The sequence below is a fragment of the Mauremys mutica genome, chromosome 1 (assembly GCF_020497125.1).
Source record: "Mauremys mutica isolate MM-2020 ecotype Southern chromosome 1, ASM2049712v1, whole genome shotgun sequence".
In the NCBI taxonomy this organism is placed as follows: Eukaryota; Metazoa; Chordata; order Testudines; family Geoemydidae; genus Mauremys; species Mauremys mutica.
Genome location: NC_059072.1, coordinates 359,876,478 through 359,895,580, shown reverse-complemented (window position 1 = coordinate 359,895,580; position 19,103 = coordinate 359,876,478). Strand labels below are relative to the sequence as shown.

General features: G+C 46.6%; 1 protein-coding gene across 1 annotated transcript; it reads right to left on the bottom strand.

Moving 5' to 3' along the window:
- Window positions 1–2,961: 2,961 nt before the first annotated feature.
- On the bottom strand, window positions 2,962–3,900 carry LOC123374308 (olfactory receptor 51G2-like). Its single transcript, XM_045024132.1, has one exon. The coding sequence runs from the start codon at window positions 3,898–3,900 to the stop codon at window positions 2,962–2,964; it is 939 nt and encodes a 312-aa protein (XP_044880067.1).
- Between the last annotated feature and the right edge of the window lie 15,203 nt (window positions 3,901–19,103).

Below are 19,103 nucleotides of genomic sequence, written 5' to 3'. Positions count from 1 at the left end.
ATTAACAAGGATTTGAAGGGATCTTAATGAATGTCAGTTACTTAGCATGAGTTAGGCTAGCTGTGACCCTAATGACGTGAGATTTGTAGAAGCAAGATAATGTGAGACAGAGTGAACTGTGTACAAAGTTATTACGACCTTGCAACAGTCTAACCAAATATGCAGGCTTGCTTTTTCTTAGTAGTGAGACAAATAAGATAGCAGAAAGGCTTATGTATAAACAAAATGTATTTGTTGCTTTTTACCGTCTGTATTATTGCTAGAAATTGTCTGTAACAAAGGTATAAAGCTTGCTGTAATTGTTTACCAGTTGAGAGACCTGTCCAGGACTGGGGTGACCCTGTGTCCTATGGCACTCTCTCCCTCCATTGTAATTACTGGAGAAATAATAAAGTATTTAATTTTGCTGCACCCAAACAAAAAGCGAGAACTGAGTTTTTCTCCGACACCTCCAAACCAGGACTGGATGCCTTCCTGAAAGTTCCCCTTTAGATGAACACAAGTTTTGTGTTAGTCAAACTCAAGTCATTAGGCTCAACGTGGGGGTAAGTGGGTTAAATTCTGCAGCCTGTATACAGGATGTCAGACTAGATCAGTGGATCTCAAACTTTTTCAATTATGCCCCCCTTCTTTGTGTCTGTAAGAGTTTATGCCCCTCTCAGCTCCCACACAAACACATACACCGATACATGCAGAGGCGAGGCATCAACAGAATCAGTTTCAGCTTCTTTCTTTTTCACTTAAGTTTTTTATTTGTTGCATAAATGAGCCAACTATCCAATCCATTGGGATAAGAGCAAAAGAAAAACTGCAATTGTCATCCCTGCTTTACAATGAAATGTGCACGTTGCGCCATAGCAAATGGAGCCATGTACAGATGTTAATGACTTTGTATAATGCTGTGCAAGGTTACAGAAATCCATCCAAATACACAGCACCACCTAGAGACAATGCACAGCGCCGTCTGAGGACCGGCTCTATCTGGAGGAATCAGCTTGGCTAGTTACTCATTGTTGTGGGTAAAATGTGCACATGAAGGTTTTTCCCTAAAGCTTCTCATGCCCCTGCATCTCTGAATACATTCCGCATGACCACACGTTCCATCCAGGAGGGTGCGACCCCAGTTTGACAATGTCTGGACTAGATCATCTAATGGCTCCTTCTGGACTTAAATTCTATGACTCTGTGAACCATTGTGTTGAATTGATTGTTATCTTGGATGCAACTTGAACATGTTGCCAGTCTCAATGCTGACAGGCACTCAACAAGGACATTCACTGGGCAAGAAGAAGGGGAACTGTCACAGTAAAAATAGGATATATGGTCCCTTTACCCTCTAAACCAGGTCCTCCCCTGTCTTGGGTCGAGTCTCACAATTGACCCACTCTTTGAGCTGTGAACAACATCCCATCCAAGCAGGTCCAACTGGACACCTCAGTCCCTTGCCTTCGAGTGCTTATGACCAGAGCAATACAGTCACCACCAGCCTCCTTAAAACTAGTAGGTTTATTAGGAAACAGGAGAAAGCATCAGAGAAAAAGGTTTTAAAATGACAGGCAGCTGTCACATGTCTACACTCATCTATCTCAGGTATCACTATAAGCTGAGTTAGACAGGCTTTGTTCTGGAGATACAGGAACAGACCTGGCCTAACTTACATTCTTTTGGGAAAACCAAGGAGCTCTTCAGACCCAGCCTAGTTTCCTTGTGTCTCTGAGAGCATCTTCCCAGCTGTTTGCCCCTTTCTTGTGGGAACAGCCTTTGCTGAAACCTGTGTGAGCCTGGGCCAGTCACCGTAGTGACCTTTCCCCTCAGACTGCTTTGTCCCATCCAGAACGTCTAAGATGAGGCCCATATGGCTGTTGCTCCACTGTTTGGCAGTTAGACCCATTCAGCCTCAATGGCTTGTAAACACTGGTCTGGTGACTGTGCTGAAACTCCCGGCATCCCTGTGACACTCCAACGCTACCCTCAGAAATCCACTACCCACCCCTCACTGTCACCCCCGAGCACCCCCACATCTGCCACAGACACCAAGGTGCTGGAGTCATGGGGCTTCCCAGAAGCAGCTGTCACAGGAGGCTGTTGTAAGAGGCCTTTTATAGACAAATGTCAGAGGCGTTGCTCTGTGGAACCCTGACACAGCCCTGATCTTACGGTCTCACCCTACATTGAATGGTGTGAGCTGGGATAGGAATTAGCCGTGCCTCTCTGGGGGACCTGAGGTCATTTCCCCCCTTTTGCATTGCTGGGACAGCACAAACGGAGGGGAGGAGGGGAGAATCTGGGCGAGAGTCTCTTGCCAGGACTCCTGTGTGTCAGATCCTCCCTCACACACTCAGCTCTGCTCTACTTTGGTGGGGGGTGGGCTCAGCAGGTGTGTTGTGTTCAGAGCCATCAATGGGGGAGAGGCTGACTGGTTGGCTTCTCCTGGGGCTCCTGCATTAATCAGGTCTCTGACACGACTCAGTCACAAGCACTTGGCTGAGGGTACAGCAGAAGGGTGGGTGTCCGTGCCCCTTGAATAGACCCTGTCCACATTTGGTGCAGCTCCCATGGATCACGCAACACCCTAGCATCCAGGAAAGGCCAGGACTGCCACTGCAGAACAGGTCTGCAGTTTTTTTTTTCATGGTCTGTGGACGTTTAACCAGAGATGGGACAGTGACAGGTATAGTGGGAAAAAACATCCACATCCCTTCTCTTAGTGACTGTATTCACAGGAATTCTGAGGTTGGAGCAGCCACAGATATGGCTGTTTATGCACCAATATCCCACCAGTCCCCTGGCTCTCCACAAACACAGTCACTTTGTAAATGCTGCTGTCTGCCTTGGTCTCCTTCCCCCAGTGCACTATCCTCCCCCAAAGCCCCTCTCCCACTCCTCCAGGCCTTAGACCCTGTCTGAACCTCTCTGTAGAGAGTGGAGATAGTAGCTGGAGCTGGGTGATGAATTGCCCCTTTACTTGATGAACACCTTGATTATCCTCGCACGAAGGTGTTTGCTTTTCATGCTGTACACGATTGGGTTCATCAGGGGCGGGACCAACAGGTAGACATAGCCCAGGAGAATCTGAAGCAAGTGAGAAGAGCTATTCCCGAATCTGTGTATCAGAGAAAGGCCAATCACTGGCATGTAGAAGACCAGAACGGCGCAGATATGGGAGATGCAGGTGCTCAGGGCTCTGAGGCACTCTGCGTGGGATGTGATGCTAAGCACTGTTTTGAGGATCATCACGTAAGATAGCAGGATGAGCAGTGAGTCCAACCCCACCGTGGAGACTATTATGAACAAGCCATAGATGCTGTTGACTGTGATGTCCGAACAAGCCATCTTCATGACCTCCTGGTGCAGGCAGTAGGAATGGGAGAGGACATTGGCTCGACAGTATTGGAACCGTTTCAGGAGAAAGGGGAGTGGGAATGCTAAGACCACCCCTCTTAGCAGAAGCGCCAGTCCCATTTTAGCTATTCTCGGCAGGGTTAAGATGGAAGCATATCTCAGTGGGTTACAGATTGCAATGAAGCGGTCAAAGGCCATGAACAACAGCACGGAGGATTCAATGAATGAAAGAGCATGGATGAAGAAGAGCTGGGCAAAACATGAATCTAGGCTGATTTCCCTAGAGTTAAACAAGTATATGCCCAGTATCGTCGGCATGGTGGATATCGATAAGCCAAGGTCTGTGACGGCCAACATGGAAAGGAAAATGTACATGGGCTCATGGAGGCTTGGATCTGTTTTTATAATGAACAGAATGACTGAATTTCCTACTATCGAAATAACATATATTAAGCAGAAGGGGACAGAGATCCAGAGATGGACGTCTTCCTGCCCAGGTATCCCAGTGAGAAGGAACACAGCAAGTTTGAATTTGGTGTCATTGACAGCTGACATCATGTACTGGGTAGGTCTGAGGAGTTTTGAACTTTTCTTCCTGAAAGGAGAAAGAACAGGAGACTCGATGATAATTAACGAGACATCTTTCTGCTCTCAGTGCAAGTCTAGAGATTCCCAGGAGCTCAAGGGAGACCAGCAAAACAGAATCTTGGATTTACATCACAGATAGGAAGATAGGCATTCCTAGACAGGATCTGACCTGTAGTCCGTCCAGCCCAGTATCGAGTGGCCAGTACCAGATATTGCAGAGAAACGTGGAAGAAGCCCTGCAATAGGCAGCTCTGAAATAACCTGCTCCCAGGGAAAGTTTCCCCCTGACACCCACTGGTTAGACATGTTTTGTTGTGTACATGCGGAAGGTTTATAGCAGTTCCATAACTTTTTAAAAGAATCCTCACGAATGTAATTGGATTTTCTGGTTACCCATATACACATCCGTCCCTCTTTGAATCCTGCTAAACTCCTGGGCCCCTGATATCTTGTGCCTGGGAGTTCCACAGACTACTTGAGCACTGTGTGAATTTACAATTGTGAACTTCCCATCGACACCCTTTCTGGCCCTCCATGTCTGAATGTGGCCCATTGTATCGTGACATGAGAAGTGCATGGTGAAAGCAGTCATTATATTTATGTGTCCTGCATTGAAGCTATTTATCAACGTGTTTCATTCCCTCATCATATATATATTCTCCACTCCTGAGTACAAATTGTGCCACTTCCTCTTTCCAGCACACGGGATAAATTCTCAGGGCCAGGTTCTGAATTCAGTAACTGTGACTTCAATGGTGTCACTCCAGATTTACATGTGTAAATTTGATCAGAACCAGGCTCTATTAACCTTCCCTTACCCAATGCTCATGGTGATACATTCTGACACCCAAGAATCTCTCCAAGAGAAGCTGAAGTGCTTTGCCTGGCCTGCATTGACTGAATCCAGATCATTCAATCATCCCACAGGCTTCTCTTCCTCCTCACAGGACCTGCATGCTCCCCATTCCAAGGTCTTGTACATATGTGGCAAGTTACAAGCTAACACAGACAGTTACTTCAGTTGGGCAGGGGAGGGGTTGGTGTCACAAGTGGGTGAATAGTGGAAACACTAGGTTTTCATTAATATCCAGCTGAGTGTGCAAGTGACTTCAGCCATGCTTGTGTAAGATGTCATGTGAATAAATTACATACAACCACTATAACGCTCTCCTTTCCTGCACCCGAGCTCTACTCTTTGCTGAAACACAGTCCAGTGGTTCTGGTCTCTCAGGACTTTTTGGAAAGTCTTGCACAGGTATTGCAGAGGGCTTGAGTGCTAGGTAAGAGATTGAAGTCCAGCATCTCCATGGTAGCATTCTCTGAAATGTTTCCATTTCCACGCGCAGGGCCAGGTTGACAGGCAGAACTGCAGGGTCTCAATGTGTGGATGAAACAATGGTGTAGGGAGGAGCGGTTTAGATATTTTAGGAACTGGGGAAACTTTTGGGAGAGGAGGAGCCTATACAGGAAGGATGGGCTCCACCTAAACCAAAATGGAACCAGATTGCTGGCACTTAAAATTAAAAAGGTTGTAAAGCAGTTTTTAAAGTAAGGGCTGGGAGAAAGCCAACAGATATGGAGGAGCATGTGGTTCAGACAGAGACATCTCTTAGGGGAGGATCTATTAATGGAAATTCTCTCTGTCCTAGTATTTAGGAGAAGATGGAAGATGATAAAATATGGGTAGGATCTGATCAGAAATAGTCAAATGAAAAAAAGTCCCATTCAATTACATCATGTAATGGCAGAAAGCTAAAAAATTACAACTTTAAGTGCTTATATACAAATGATAGAAGTCTAAATAATAAGATGGGTGAACTACGGTGCCTTGTATTAAATGAGGATATTGATATACTAGGCATCACAGAAACATAGTGAAATGAGGATAATCAATGGGACACAGTAATACCAGGATACAAAATCTATCAGAAAGACAGAACAGGTTCTGCTGGGTGGGGGAGTGGCACTATATGTGAAAGAAAGTGTAGAATGAAATGAAGTAAAAATATTAAATGAACCAAACTGTCCCTCTATGGATAGTAATTCCATGCTAGAATAATAAGAACATAGCAGTAAGGATATACTACGGCCTGCCTGACCAGGATGTTGATAGTGACTGTGAAATGCTCAAAGAGATTAAAGAGGCTTTAAAAATAAAAAACTCAATAATAATGGGGGATTTCAACTATCCCCATATTGACTGGGTACATGACATCTTAAATGACTGCTTCTTAGAGCAGCTAATTTTGTAACCCACCAGAGGAGAGGCAATTCTTGATTTAGTCCTAAGTTGGAGCACAGGATCTGGTCCAAGATATAAATATAGCTGGACCACTTAGTAATAGTGACCATAATATAATTACATTTAACATCGCTACAGCAGGGAAAACACCACATCAGCCCAATACAACAACATTTAATTTCAGAAAGGGGAAATACAGCAAAATGAGGAAGTTAAACAGAAATTAAAAGTTACAGACCAAAAAGTGAAATCCCTGCAAGCTGCATGGAAACTTTTGAAAGAAACCATAATATAGGCTCAACTTAAATATATACTCCAAATAAAAAAAATATAGTTGAAGAATCTATTAACCAGGATGGGGAGGGATGGTTTCCCTAGGCTCTGTTTGCCAGAAGCTGGGACCAGGAGACAGGTGATGGTTACCTGTTTTGTTCATTCCCTCTGGGGCACTTGGCATTGGCCACTCTAGGAAGACAGGCTACTCGGCTGGATGGACCTTTGGTCTGACCCAGTATAGCCGTTCTTATGTGCTGAATATAAGTGTTAGAAATGGCTTCTGGTCAGTTACCAGGAGACAGTATCATCGACTGTTCACTGAACAAACCATTGAAAACAGTATGTGGAGAACTTCTCAAATAAATGTAAACCCATTCTTTTCTTTCTGAACTTCTTTTAGAGATCATTTCTCAGGTTACAGTGGGACTTAAAATTTAGTGTCTGTCACCTGGATTTATTCAGAACCTGAAAAGATCCCAATCTCCATGGCCGGCTCCAGGCACCAGATTATCAAGCAGGTGCTCGGGGCGGCAACTCTGAAGCGGGGAGGCACTTTCAGGTATTTGGCGGCAATTCGGCAGAGGGTCCCTCACTCCCGCTCGGAGCGAAGGACCTCCCGCTGAATTGCCGCAGATCGTGATCGCGGCTTTTTTTTTTTTTGGCTGCTTGGGGCAGCAAAACCCCTGGAGCCGGCCCTGCCAACATCTCAGTCCTGTCAGTCGCTTGTCAGCAAACAAAAGTCTAGTAGCTCCCCTGTCCCTGAGTTAATATCTGACTGGTTCTCCTCAGGTTCTGTTCTGTCAGTCTGTAGCCCGTACCTGGCGTGGTAACAGCCATTGGGATCAGTATATGGAATATTCATTCTATCGGCTCTCACTCTCTAATACAGTGGTTTTCAACCTTTTTTCATTTGCGGAGCCCTAATACATTTCGAATGGAGGTCTGATTACCTTTGGAAATGTTAGACATAGTTGCAGACCCCCATGGGCCACAGACCACAGGTTGAAATCCACTTGTCTAGTACATAGTAACCCCAGCACCTGTTATTCAGCCACGTTGAGGGTTTGCAGGACGTGGATTTCAAAGTCAAATGCATGTGGAACTTATTTTCCTACATGAAAGTAGTCTATTGCTCTCTGACTGTCTATGTCCTATATTCATGAAATCCATACCACCCAAGAACAGTATTGGGACAGACATGGAGCTGAGCTGCTATAATGAAAGTGTATGTCAAACCCAGTTCTTGGGATGTTTCCTGTAGTGTTATATTGGGTTAACTATTGGGATATTTATATTATGGCTGTATTGGGTGAAACCAGTTTAATAGCAGGCTGCTGGTAAACAAGCAAGAAGGGAAGCAACAGCCCAAGAAAAACCATCTCTCAGTCAGCACTTCAGGGAGACTGAGAGACAACACTGGAGCTGCAAGGTGGGGAGAAGCTCTTCAGACTGACAGGGACAGACACCGCTGGGGACATCTGGAAGTGCACGGCCTGCCTGGGTCCCTGTCGGAAGGGGGTGGAGAGGCTGGGCTCAGAGACGTGTATAGACTGTTGTTTGAAAACCCTCTTGTTCTCCCTACTGTTCAGATTAAACAATATTTTGGTTCAAGAAGGCTGGCTGGTCACTCGTCTCAGCATTAGTCACAGGCACCCAGAGGGAAGAACCACAGGTGCTGAACCCACTCGGACCTGCCGGGCAAGCACAGTCCCCCCACAGTGTGCTGTAGCTCAGGGCCCAGACCGAGGGTGGGAGGATTGTGGGATTCCACCCCCTGAGAGCTAAGGCTACGAGCCCTGACATGTGGCACTCATTGACCAGAGGGGGGGTGGAGTTGCCAGTAGCCCTGTAACTCTGAGCAGTGTCTACAGGGCAGAAGTGCTGGAACCCTCAGCCAGTCAAGAAACAGAAATAAACCCTATCGGACCAGTTACCACAAAGTAACACAGCTCTGAATTCCTGTGTTCACAATCGTCTAAGAGAATAAAACCTTTTAAAATGCATTTGCTAATTAAATTTTCAGGAGTAAATAAACCTGATGCAATTTGGGAAATATTTACTGATATTCCGTGGGGTCTCCTTTCGCTCAGCCCCTGGCAGGATCGGGCCCAGAGCACACGGAACCTCTAGAAACAGGACCCCTTGAGAAACACTGACTCTGGGCATCAGAGTTTTAGCGCTGCAGGCTCAGTCAGTGAATGTTAGATTTCTGTGTTGCTGAATAACTCACTGTGGAGCATGGGTATATGTAACGGAGGGGATCCCAAGCTACCTAGCGCTGCCTGTCCTCCAGCCCCTTCACTGAGTCACCCCGACAGCCCGGCTGAGTCCTCTGCCTCTGCACAGAACACCTGCAAATGGAAACAGCTTCAAGCCTTTCCTCTTCATTTGCATTTAAAAGATAGTGAAACCTGCCAACCTACCCAATGCTAGATGGTGAGCTGCCAGAGGTCTTCATCCTAAAGGACAAGGAGTCATCGGAGAGGTTGCACAGGCAGCAGGCAGTGTCTGTTCATATAGGGAGGGAACTGTCTTTATGAAGCATGTCTGCACATTCCCTTGGGGGCCACTTGGCCATCAGGGAACCTCAGCTGCTTGGTTTCATGTGCACCAGCTTTAATCCTTGGATCGTTCCAATAGGGGAAAAACTTCCTAACTGTCAATGTAGTTAAGCACTGGAATAAATCACCCACGGAGCTTGTAGAATCCCTGCCATTGGATTTTTAAGAGCAGTTTAGACAAAGACCTGTCAGGGATGACCTAGATAAAACTTAGTTCTGCTGTAAGTGCAGGGCTCTGGACTCAATGACTCTAGAAGTCTCTTCCAGTCCTACAATTATCCCAGAGGAATAAACAGGGGGCCCCAGGTTCCAGGGAACTCCGCAATTAGGCACAGATCTCAGTGATCCACTTGTATGTAGGCCACCCACCCATAATCTCTGGGCCTCCACACAGGGGTGGCTCCAGGCACCAACACACCAAGCGTGTGCCTGTGGCGGCAAGCCACGCGGGGCGCTCTGCCAGTCACCGTGAGGGTGGCAGGCAGGTTGCCTTCGGCGGCATGCCTGCAGAGGGTCCGCTGGTCCCGCGGCTTCGGCGGACCTCCTGCAGGCGTGCTGCTGAATCCGCGGGACCGGGGACCTCCCACAGGCAAGCCGCTGAAGGCAGCCTGCCTGCCGTGCTGGGGGCGGCAAAATATGTAGAGCCGCCCCTGCCTCCCCAACTGATCTAGGACCCTCCCCAGCTCCCTGCTAGCACAGGCTCATCAGAGATGTGCTGCCAGGGCCTGTCACAGCAGCCACTGCCTGCAGGATCTGCTGAAGGGGCCTTGTACAGGGTGAAGGAGGCTGCACAGAGACGAGAAGGCTGGTTAGAGTAGCTGATGGGCACAATACCCCAGTGATAGACTGGCAGGGAGGTTTCGACCTTTCCATACTCAGAGTGCATCCAGAGACTCCGTCAGTGCAGCCTTCATTTATGTTACGAGGAACAGGAAGATAAAAACCTCCAATTTCTCTTGGGGTTCCAGGCACTTGCAGCTGAGCACCATCATGGCACAAGAATATAAGAACGGCCATACTAGGACAGACCAAAGGTCCATCTAGCACAGCATCCTGTCTTCCAACAGTGGCCAATGCCAGGTGCCCCAGAGGGAATGAACAGACCAGGTAATCCTGAAGTGATCTATCCCCTGTCGCCAATTCCCAGCTTCTGACTGAGAGCGGCTAGGGACACCATCCCTGCCCAAACTGGCTAATAGCCATTGATGGACCTATCCTCCATGAATTATCTAGTTCTTTTTTGAGCCTTGTTATACTCTTGGCCTTCACAACATCCTCTGGCAAGGTGTTCCACAGGTTGACTGTGCATTGTTTTAAAAAAGAGCTGGCAGCTGAGCTTTCAGGGGAACATGATCCATTTTCTATGAAAACTCACTGCAAGAAATGGATGAAAAGGAAACATTTTAGTTTGGGTCAACATTTCTCATGGGGGAGGGAAGGAAACTCTATTTTCCAGTCAAACTCGAGCTCAAACCATGGGCCTCTATCACTCATGCTACAGGTTCACACTCCTAGGTGGCATCACTAGCCTCCATCAGCCTCTCACACAGAGCAGCCCCTGGATATCTGCAAGGGTGGCAATGCCAGCTCTATAACAGAGGGAGCCCCTGGAAATGGCTTATCTGCAGCAGCCCATCCATCAATGGCACAATTGAAGAACATAAGAACGGCCATATTGGGTCAGACCAATGGTCCATCTAGCCCAATATCCTGTTTTCTAACACTGCCCAGGCAGCTACTTCAGAGGGAATGAGCAGAACAGAGCAATTATTCAATGATTCTGGCAGTCCGAGGTTTACAGACACCCAAATAATTGGGCTGCATTCCTGACCATATTGGCTAATAGTCATTGATGGACCTATCTTACATGAACTTATCAAATTTTTTTGGACATAGTTATACTTTTGGCCTTCACAACATCCCTTAACAATAAGTTCCACAGGCTGACTGTGTGTTGTGTGAAAAAGTACTTCCTTCTGTTAAATCTGCTGCCAAGTAAATTCATTGGGTGACTCCTGGTTTTTGTGAAGGGGTAAATAACACTTCCTTATGCACTAAGTTTGCGGATGACACGAAGTTGGGAGGTATTGCCAATTCGGAGAAGGATCGGGATATCCTCCAGGGAGATTTGGATGACCTTGTAAACTGGAGTATTAGTAATAGGATGAAATTCAATAGTGAGAAGTGTAAGGTTATGCATTTAGGGATGACTAACAGGAATTTTAGTTATAAGCTGGGGACGCACCAGTTGGAAGTAACGGAAGAGGAGAAGGACCTCGGAGTCCTGGTTGATCACAGGATGACTATGAGTCGGCAATGTGATGTGGCCGTTAAAAAAGCTAATGCGGTCTTGGGATGCATTAGGCGAGGTATTTCTAGTAGAGATAAGGAGGTGCTAGTCCCGTTATACAAGGCGTTGGTGAGACCTCATTTGGAGTACTGTGTGCAGTTTTGGTCTCCCATGTTTAAGAAGGATGAATTCAAACTGGAACGGGTACAAAGAAGGGCCACTAGAATGATCCGAGGAATGGAAAGCCTGTCATATGAAAAGAGACTTGAGGAGCTCGGTTTGTTTTCCTTAACCAAAAAAAGGTTGAGAGGAGATATGATTCCTCTCTTTAAATATATCAGAGGGATAAATACCAGGGAGGGAGAGGAATTATTTCAGCTCAGTACTAATGTGGACACGAGAACAAATGGATATAAATTGGCAGTCGGGAAGTTTAGGCTTGAAATTAGACGAAGGTTTCTAACCATCAGGGGAGTGAAATTCTGGAACAGCCTACTGAGGGAAACAGTGGGGGCGAAGGACCTCTCTGGCTTTAAGATTAAGCTTGATAAGTTTATGGAGGGAATGGTTTGATAGGATAACACTATTTAGTCAATAGGTCAATAAAGTGCCACCACTGGTAATTAGTACCGAGGGTCAATGTTGGGATATTGAAAGTCTTTTTCCCGAGTTGTCATAAACAGATAGTTAAGGGTTAAGGTCTCTTTTACCTGTAAAGGGTTAACATGCAGTACCTGATGACCACCTGACCAGAGGACCAATCAAGGGACAGGATAATTTCAAATCTCTGTGGAGGGAAGCCTTTGTCTGTATTCCTTGTTGGCTCTGCGTTCTCTTTTTGGATCTAAGAGAGGCCAGACATGTCTCCAAGTTCTCCTGGAGTAGTTCCTACTATTCAATAGTGAGTATTATTTAGAAAGGCGGATTAGTCTTATAATTTGATTTCTACATTTGCAATTGTGTGTTTGCTGAAGGAAATTCTTTATTCCTGTTTGCTGTTACTTTGCTTTTACTGAGAAAGAAAGGAGGGGGGGGATTCTCTCCAGAGATTAATAAGTTTTGACGCTGTGTATTGTTCCATCTTGGATTACAGAGACAAGTTACTTTCTTTTTATTTTTAATAAATCTTTTCTGTTAAGAACTTGGTTGATCTTTCCTTGGGTGGATTCTCAGGGAAAGGGGAGGAGGGAGGCATCCCTCTGTAGTTGGATCCCGGTATCTCTCCTAGGAAAAGGGAGGGGGGAGGAAGCAGGGGGGAATGGTTTATTTCTCCTAGGTGTAAGAACTCCATGGATTTGGGGCTCTTGGGATCCCCAAGGATTTTGGGGAAGGACTGTGTCCCAATACACTTACATTATTGGGTGGTGGCAGCTTTTACCAGATCTAAACTAGGATTTAAGTTTAGATAAATCCATGCAGGTCCCCATATTGGAACCCAACAGCTCCAAGTTGGGGTGAGACCTATGACACGAGTGTCTGGCTGGAGAGTCTTGCCCGCATGCTCGGGGTTCAGCTGATCGCCATATTTGGGGTCAGGAAGGAATTTTCCTCCAGGGTAGATTGGCAGTGGCCCTGGAGGTTTTTCGCCTTCCTCCGCAGCATGGGGCAGGGGTCGCTTGCTGGAGGATTACCTAATACTTGAAGTCTTTAAACCAGGATTTGGGGACTGCAACAGCTGAGTCAAGGGAGAGAATTATTTCAAGAGTGGGTGGGTCAGCTTTTGTGGCCTGCATTTTGCGGGAGGTCAGACTAGATGATCATAATGGTCCCTTCTGATCTTAAGTTCTATGATTCTATGATTCTATGACTTACTCCACACCACTCCTGAATTTAGAGACTTCTATCATATCTCCCCTTACTCATCATTTTTCCAAGCTGAATAGTCCCAGTCTTTTTAATCCCTCTTCATATGGAAGATGTTCCATAACCCTACAGATTTTTCTTGCCTTTCTTTTTACTTTTTCCAGTTCAAGTATATATTTTTGAGATGGGGCAAACAGAGCTACCCACAGTATTCAAGATGAGGGTGTACCATGGATCTATATAGAGACAATATGACATTTTCTCTCTTGTTATCCATCCCTTTCCTAATGGTTCCCAACATGGGCAGCAGGTGGAGCCCACATTCAGGAAGACTAGGCCCCGCCCAGACTCACCCCTTCTACCCAAGGCAGAACCCCCCACCCCTGCAGCCAGAGCTCAACTGCCCCCCCCCCCAATCCTGGAGAAGCCCAGAGCCTCCTGAGCCCCCTAGGCTGGACCTCTAAACACCATCCAATCCCGGAGCGGCCAAAGCCCCCACTCCGAGCCATGCTGCGCCTCCTCTCATGACACCCCAAGCCGCCCCACAGGAAAAGCTTGTCTCCTCCAGAAGAACCTGAGTTTTTTATACGTGCCATGAAGGTTCCAGGGCAGCTGAGGAGGCAGTTGTGACAATGCCTCCATATGAGTATGATTATGACCTAGTTATGGTCCATTGTGTACACACATATCTTGTGAGGTGTCTATGGAAAAGTTATGGTTTGCAGAATATGATGATCCTAGTTGTATGCGTGTATCATTTTGTATCTGAAGTTATGAATATTGACTATGTATCTTTATTTCAAATGTAGTTGCACGTGGGTGACACTCAGTAGGTAATGTGCTTCCAGTCCAGACAGCTGGTTGTGAAGGCCCTATTCAGGGTAATGGACCATTAGGGGAAACAATAGGCCCTAGGAGAAGCTTAGCCCCTTCCTGTTGAGCCTTCCTGAGATCGCTCCAGACACCCTATGGGTAATGGCTGCTATGACGCAGCAGGACATGCCAGGGCATGGGACCAGTCTATATGACACTAAACTCCATTTTGCTACCTGTATTTTTCCATTATATAAGGTGGAGTGTGACATCATCTCTTGGCCTCACTCCTCCACAAAAGAACTCCTGGAAACACCTGAGGAACAAACACTGATCTAGGGGAAATGCTGGATCCCAGGCTAAAGGGATTTCTAGCCTGTGTATAGAAACTTGGTGGTCTGCTTGTTTCACCAGCCAGGGTGACAAACAGAGGCTGTTTGTGTCACCAACAAAGCAGTATAAGATTGACCAGCCCAGCAGAAGATATCTCACTCCTGATATCCACTTTCCTGGAGGTACTCAGCAATCCTCTTAGGTTAAAAACTTCCCCAAGGCACAAATCCTTTCCTTGTCCTTGGATGGTAATGCTGCCACCACCAAGTGATTTAGAAACAAAGATTCAGGAAAAGGACCATTTGAAGTTCCTATTTCCCCAAAATATCCCCCCAAGTCCCTTCACCCCCTTTCCTTGGGGGGCTTGAGAATAATATACCAACCAATAGGTTAACAAAGTGAGCACAGACCAATCCCTTTGAAATCAGTCAGGTTCTTAGAAGAAGAACTTTATTATAAAGAAACAAATAAAAGAATCACACCTGCAAAATCAGGATGGAAGGTAACTTTGCATAGTAATAAAAGATTTAAAACACAGAGGACTCCCCTCTAGGATCAGCTTCAAAGTACAAACAAACAAACAAACAAACAGGAATAAAACTCACTCTTAGCATAGGGAAAATTCACAAGCTAAATCAAAAGATAATCTAATGCATTTCCTTGCCATTACTTACAACTTTTGTAATCTGAGATGCTTATTTCAGGGTTTTTTTTAGGAGATATATTTCCTGCCTGGTTTCTCTCCATCCACAAAGGGAACAAACAAAGAGAGCACAAACAAAACCTCCCCCCCCCACCCCAATTTGAAAGTATCTTCCTTCTGGTCAGGAGCCAACTAGGTTAATTGGACTGATTAACCCCTTACAGGTAAGGCAATTCAGTGCAGCTGCCCTATGTATATTTATCACAGGAGGGATCCGAATTTTACACAGTTTGCCAGAGAAGATCTCACTAGTGTCTCGTATAAGAAAATTAAGGCTTCTCTATCTCTCCTGACACATTCTAGGCTCTCATGTGCCTTGTCCACAGCCACATCACGTCCATGGCTCACAGTCATCTTGGGACTGACTAATACACCCGGGTCTTTTGCCTATGTTGTTTCCAACCTATCCTTAGCTATATGGACAGGGGTGTAGTGAGTAAAATTCAGGAAAATTGAGAGCTGACTTGATGACAGCATACCACGTTCACAGGGATAAAAGAACAGCTACTAACAGCTCTTTACTCTAGCAGGAGAGTTATAATAAGAACCAGTGGCTGGAAACTGAAGCCAGAGAAATTAAATTTGGAAATGAGGCACACATTTTTAACAGCAAGGGGGCTTAAACAGTGGAACAAACTCCTAAGGAAGGTGATGGATTCTCCTGATACCTCCAAATCAAGTCAGGATGCCTTCCTGGAAGATACGCTTTAGATGAACAAGAATCGGGATTGTCACTGTGAAACTGTATATATGGTCTCTTTACCCTCTATACCTTTCCTGTCATTAGAGGGAATCTCACAATTTTTTTCCACTCTTTGACCTAGGAACAACACCCCATCAATGCTAAATGCTTATCACCAAGCAGGTCCGACTGAACACCCAGTCCCTTACCTTCAGATGCCTGTGACCAGAGCTAGAGTCAACAACAGCCTCTTTAGACTATTACGTTTATTAGCTAATAGCACAAAGCATTAGAGAAAATGGTTTTAAAATACCAGGCAGCTGTCACACGTCTACACTCATCTATCTCACGTATCACTACAAGCTAAGTTAGACAGGCTTCGCTCTGGAGATAGAGAATCAGAACTGGCCCAACTTACATTCTTTTGGGAAGCCAAGGAGCTCTTGGGACCCAGCCTTGTTTCCCCGTGTCTCTGAGAGCATCTTGCCATCTGTTTGCCTCTTCTTTGTGGAAACAGCCTTTGCTGAAACCTGTGGGAGCCACCACAGGGCTCATCCGTGTCCGTGTTACAGGGCCAAGGTGTGTAGCTGACTTTTGCCCTCAGACTGCTTTCTCCCAGCCAGACATCTAGGATGAGGCCCACGTGGCTGTTGCTCCATTGCTTGACAGTTAAACCCATTCAGCTTCAGTGGCTTGCAAACACTGGTCCGATGTCTCTGCTGAAACTGCCAGCATTCCTGTGACACCAACACTTCCCTCAGAAATCCACTACCTACCCCTCACTGTTGCCCCCGAGCACCCCCACAAACAGCAAGGTGCAGGAGTCACCAGGTTTCCCAGAAGCCATCTGTCACAGGAGGCTGTGGCAAGAGGTTTTTTATACACAAATGTCAGAGGTGTTGCTCTGTGGAACCCTGACATAGCCCTGATCATAGGGGTCGGAGTGTCTGAGCACCTGGATTGTATTTATCCTCCTGTCACTGCTGTGAGGCAGAGGAAGTCGATTATCCACCTGTGCAGAGGCTTAGAGACAGCCCAGGGCTTGCCCACGGTCACACAGCGCAAGGGAATCAAACCCAGCTGTCTTGAGCAGTGACAGACCTAGCAGAAAGGAACAGGACTGTGACAGCACAACAGCTCTGCAGCTTTTTTCATAGCCCATGGATGTTTAACCAGAGATGGGACAGTGACAGGCCAAGTGTAATGGGAAACAACATCCACATCTCTTCTCTTTATTCTGTATGAAGAGGTTTCAGAGTGGTAGCTGTGTTAGTCTGTATCATCAAAAACAATGAGGAGGCCTTGTGGCATCTTAGGGTATGTCTACACTACGGGATTATTCTGATTTTACAGAAACCAGTTTTTGGAAACAGATTGTATAAAGTTGAGTGCACGCGGCCACACTAAGCACATTAATTTGGCGGTGTGCGTCCCTGTACCGAGGCTAGCGTCATGGGTGCTCCTAGCCGGCCTTGGTGAGGTCGGCAGGGGGCGCATGGACAAAAATGAGAATGACTCCCCAGGTCATTCCCTTCTTTACGTTTTGTCTAAAAGTAGAGTCAGTCCTGCTAGAATATGGCGCAAGCCTACTAAAGAACCAGAGAGGACAGCTGCTCTGGGTCAGAGCCCAGATATGATGAGCTGCATGCCATTCTAGGGGGTGCCCCTGCAACAACCTCACCCGTTGCTTCCCTCCTCCCACACCCCTCCTGGGCTACCGTGGCAGTTATCCCCCCATTTGTGTGATGAAGTAATAAAGAATGCATGAATAAGAAACACTGACTTTATTGAGATAAAATGGGGCATGGGGAGGCAGCCTCCAGCTGCTATGATATTCCAGGCAGGACTGAATCTCCAGGAGATAAAGCATTTTTGCCCAGGCGCCCCAGGCCGACCTCACCGAGGCCAGCCAGGAGCACTCATGGAATGATGATGACGGATACCAGTCATATTATACCGTCTGCCATGGGGAAGGGAAGGGAATGCTTCTGTGTAGCGCTGCAGCACCGCATCTGCCAGCAGCATCCAGTAGACGTACGGTGACACTGAAAAAAGGTGAGAAACTATTTTTTTCCCTTTTCTTTCGGGGCAGGGGGTGTGGGTCTGACAACATATACCCTGAACCACCCATGACAATATTTTTGACCTTTCAGGCTTTGGGAGCTCAGCCAAGAATGCAAATGGTTTTCAGAGAGTGCAGGAACTGTTGGTTAGCTCGAGTCCTCAGTCCCCCCTCCCTCCCTCCATGAGCGTCCATTTGATTCTTTAGCTTTCCGTTACGCTTGTCACGCAGCACTGTGCTGAGTCCCTGCTGTGGCCTCTGTCTATCATAGCCTTGGAGATTTTTTCAAATGCTTTGAGATTTCGTATTCTGGAACAGAGCTCTGATAGAACAGACTTGTCTCCCCATACAGCAATCAGATCCAGTATCTCCCGTACGGTCTATGCTGGAGCTCTTTTTGGATTCTGGGACTGCATGGTCACCCATGCTGATCGGCGCTCCACGCTGGGCAAACAGGAAATGAAATTCAAAAGTTTGCAGGGCTTTTCCTGTCTACCTGGCCAGTGCATCCGAGTTCAGATTGCTATCCAGAGCGGTCACAATGATGCACTGTGGGATAGTGCCCGGAGGCCAATACCATTGAATTGCGGCCCACACTAACCCTAATCCAAAATGGCAATACCGATTTCAGCGCTACTCCCCTCGTCGGGGAGGATTACAGATACCGGTATTAAGAGCCCTTTATATTGATATAAAGGGCTTCATTGTGTGGATGGGTGCAGGGTTAATTCGGTTTAACGCTGCTAAATTCAGTATAAACTCGTAGTGTAGACCAGGCCATTGAGACTAACACATGTATTTGGGCAGTAGCTTTCATGGGCTAACACCCGCTTCATCAGATGTGCGGAGTGGAGCATACAGTAGGGAGGTATAAATACACAGCATATGAAAAGACGGGAGTTGCCTTACCAAGTGGAGGGGTCAGTGCTAATGAGCTAATTCAATTAAATTGGAGATGGACTATTCTCAACAGTTGACAAGAAGGAGTGGAAATCACTTTTGTAACGCTAATTAGGCCAATGTAAAGAAGGTGATCCTTGCTAAATACTCACACCTTCTTGTCAACAGTTTGAAATGGTCCACCTTGTTAGTATAAAGAGGAATTCTGAGGTCAGAACAGCCACCTATATGGCTCTTTATGGGCTAACATCCCACAGGTCTGCTGGCTCTCTCACTTCATAAATGCTGCGGCCTGCCTTGGTCTCCTTCCCCCAATGCCCTGTCCTCTCTCACCAACCCCTCTCCCTTTCCACCAGGCCTTAGAACCAGTCAGAACCTCTTTCTACAGAGTGGAGATCAGTAGCTCATGTTGTCTCAGATGTAAGGTCCATGATGGAAATGGTGGCCCCGGCCATGCCCCATGTTCTTCTTCTCTCATGACACCAGCACTGGAGCTGGGTGAGGAACT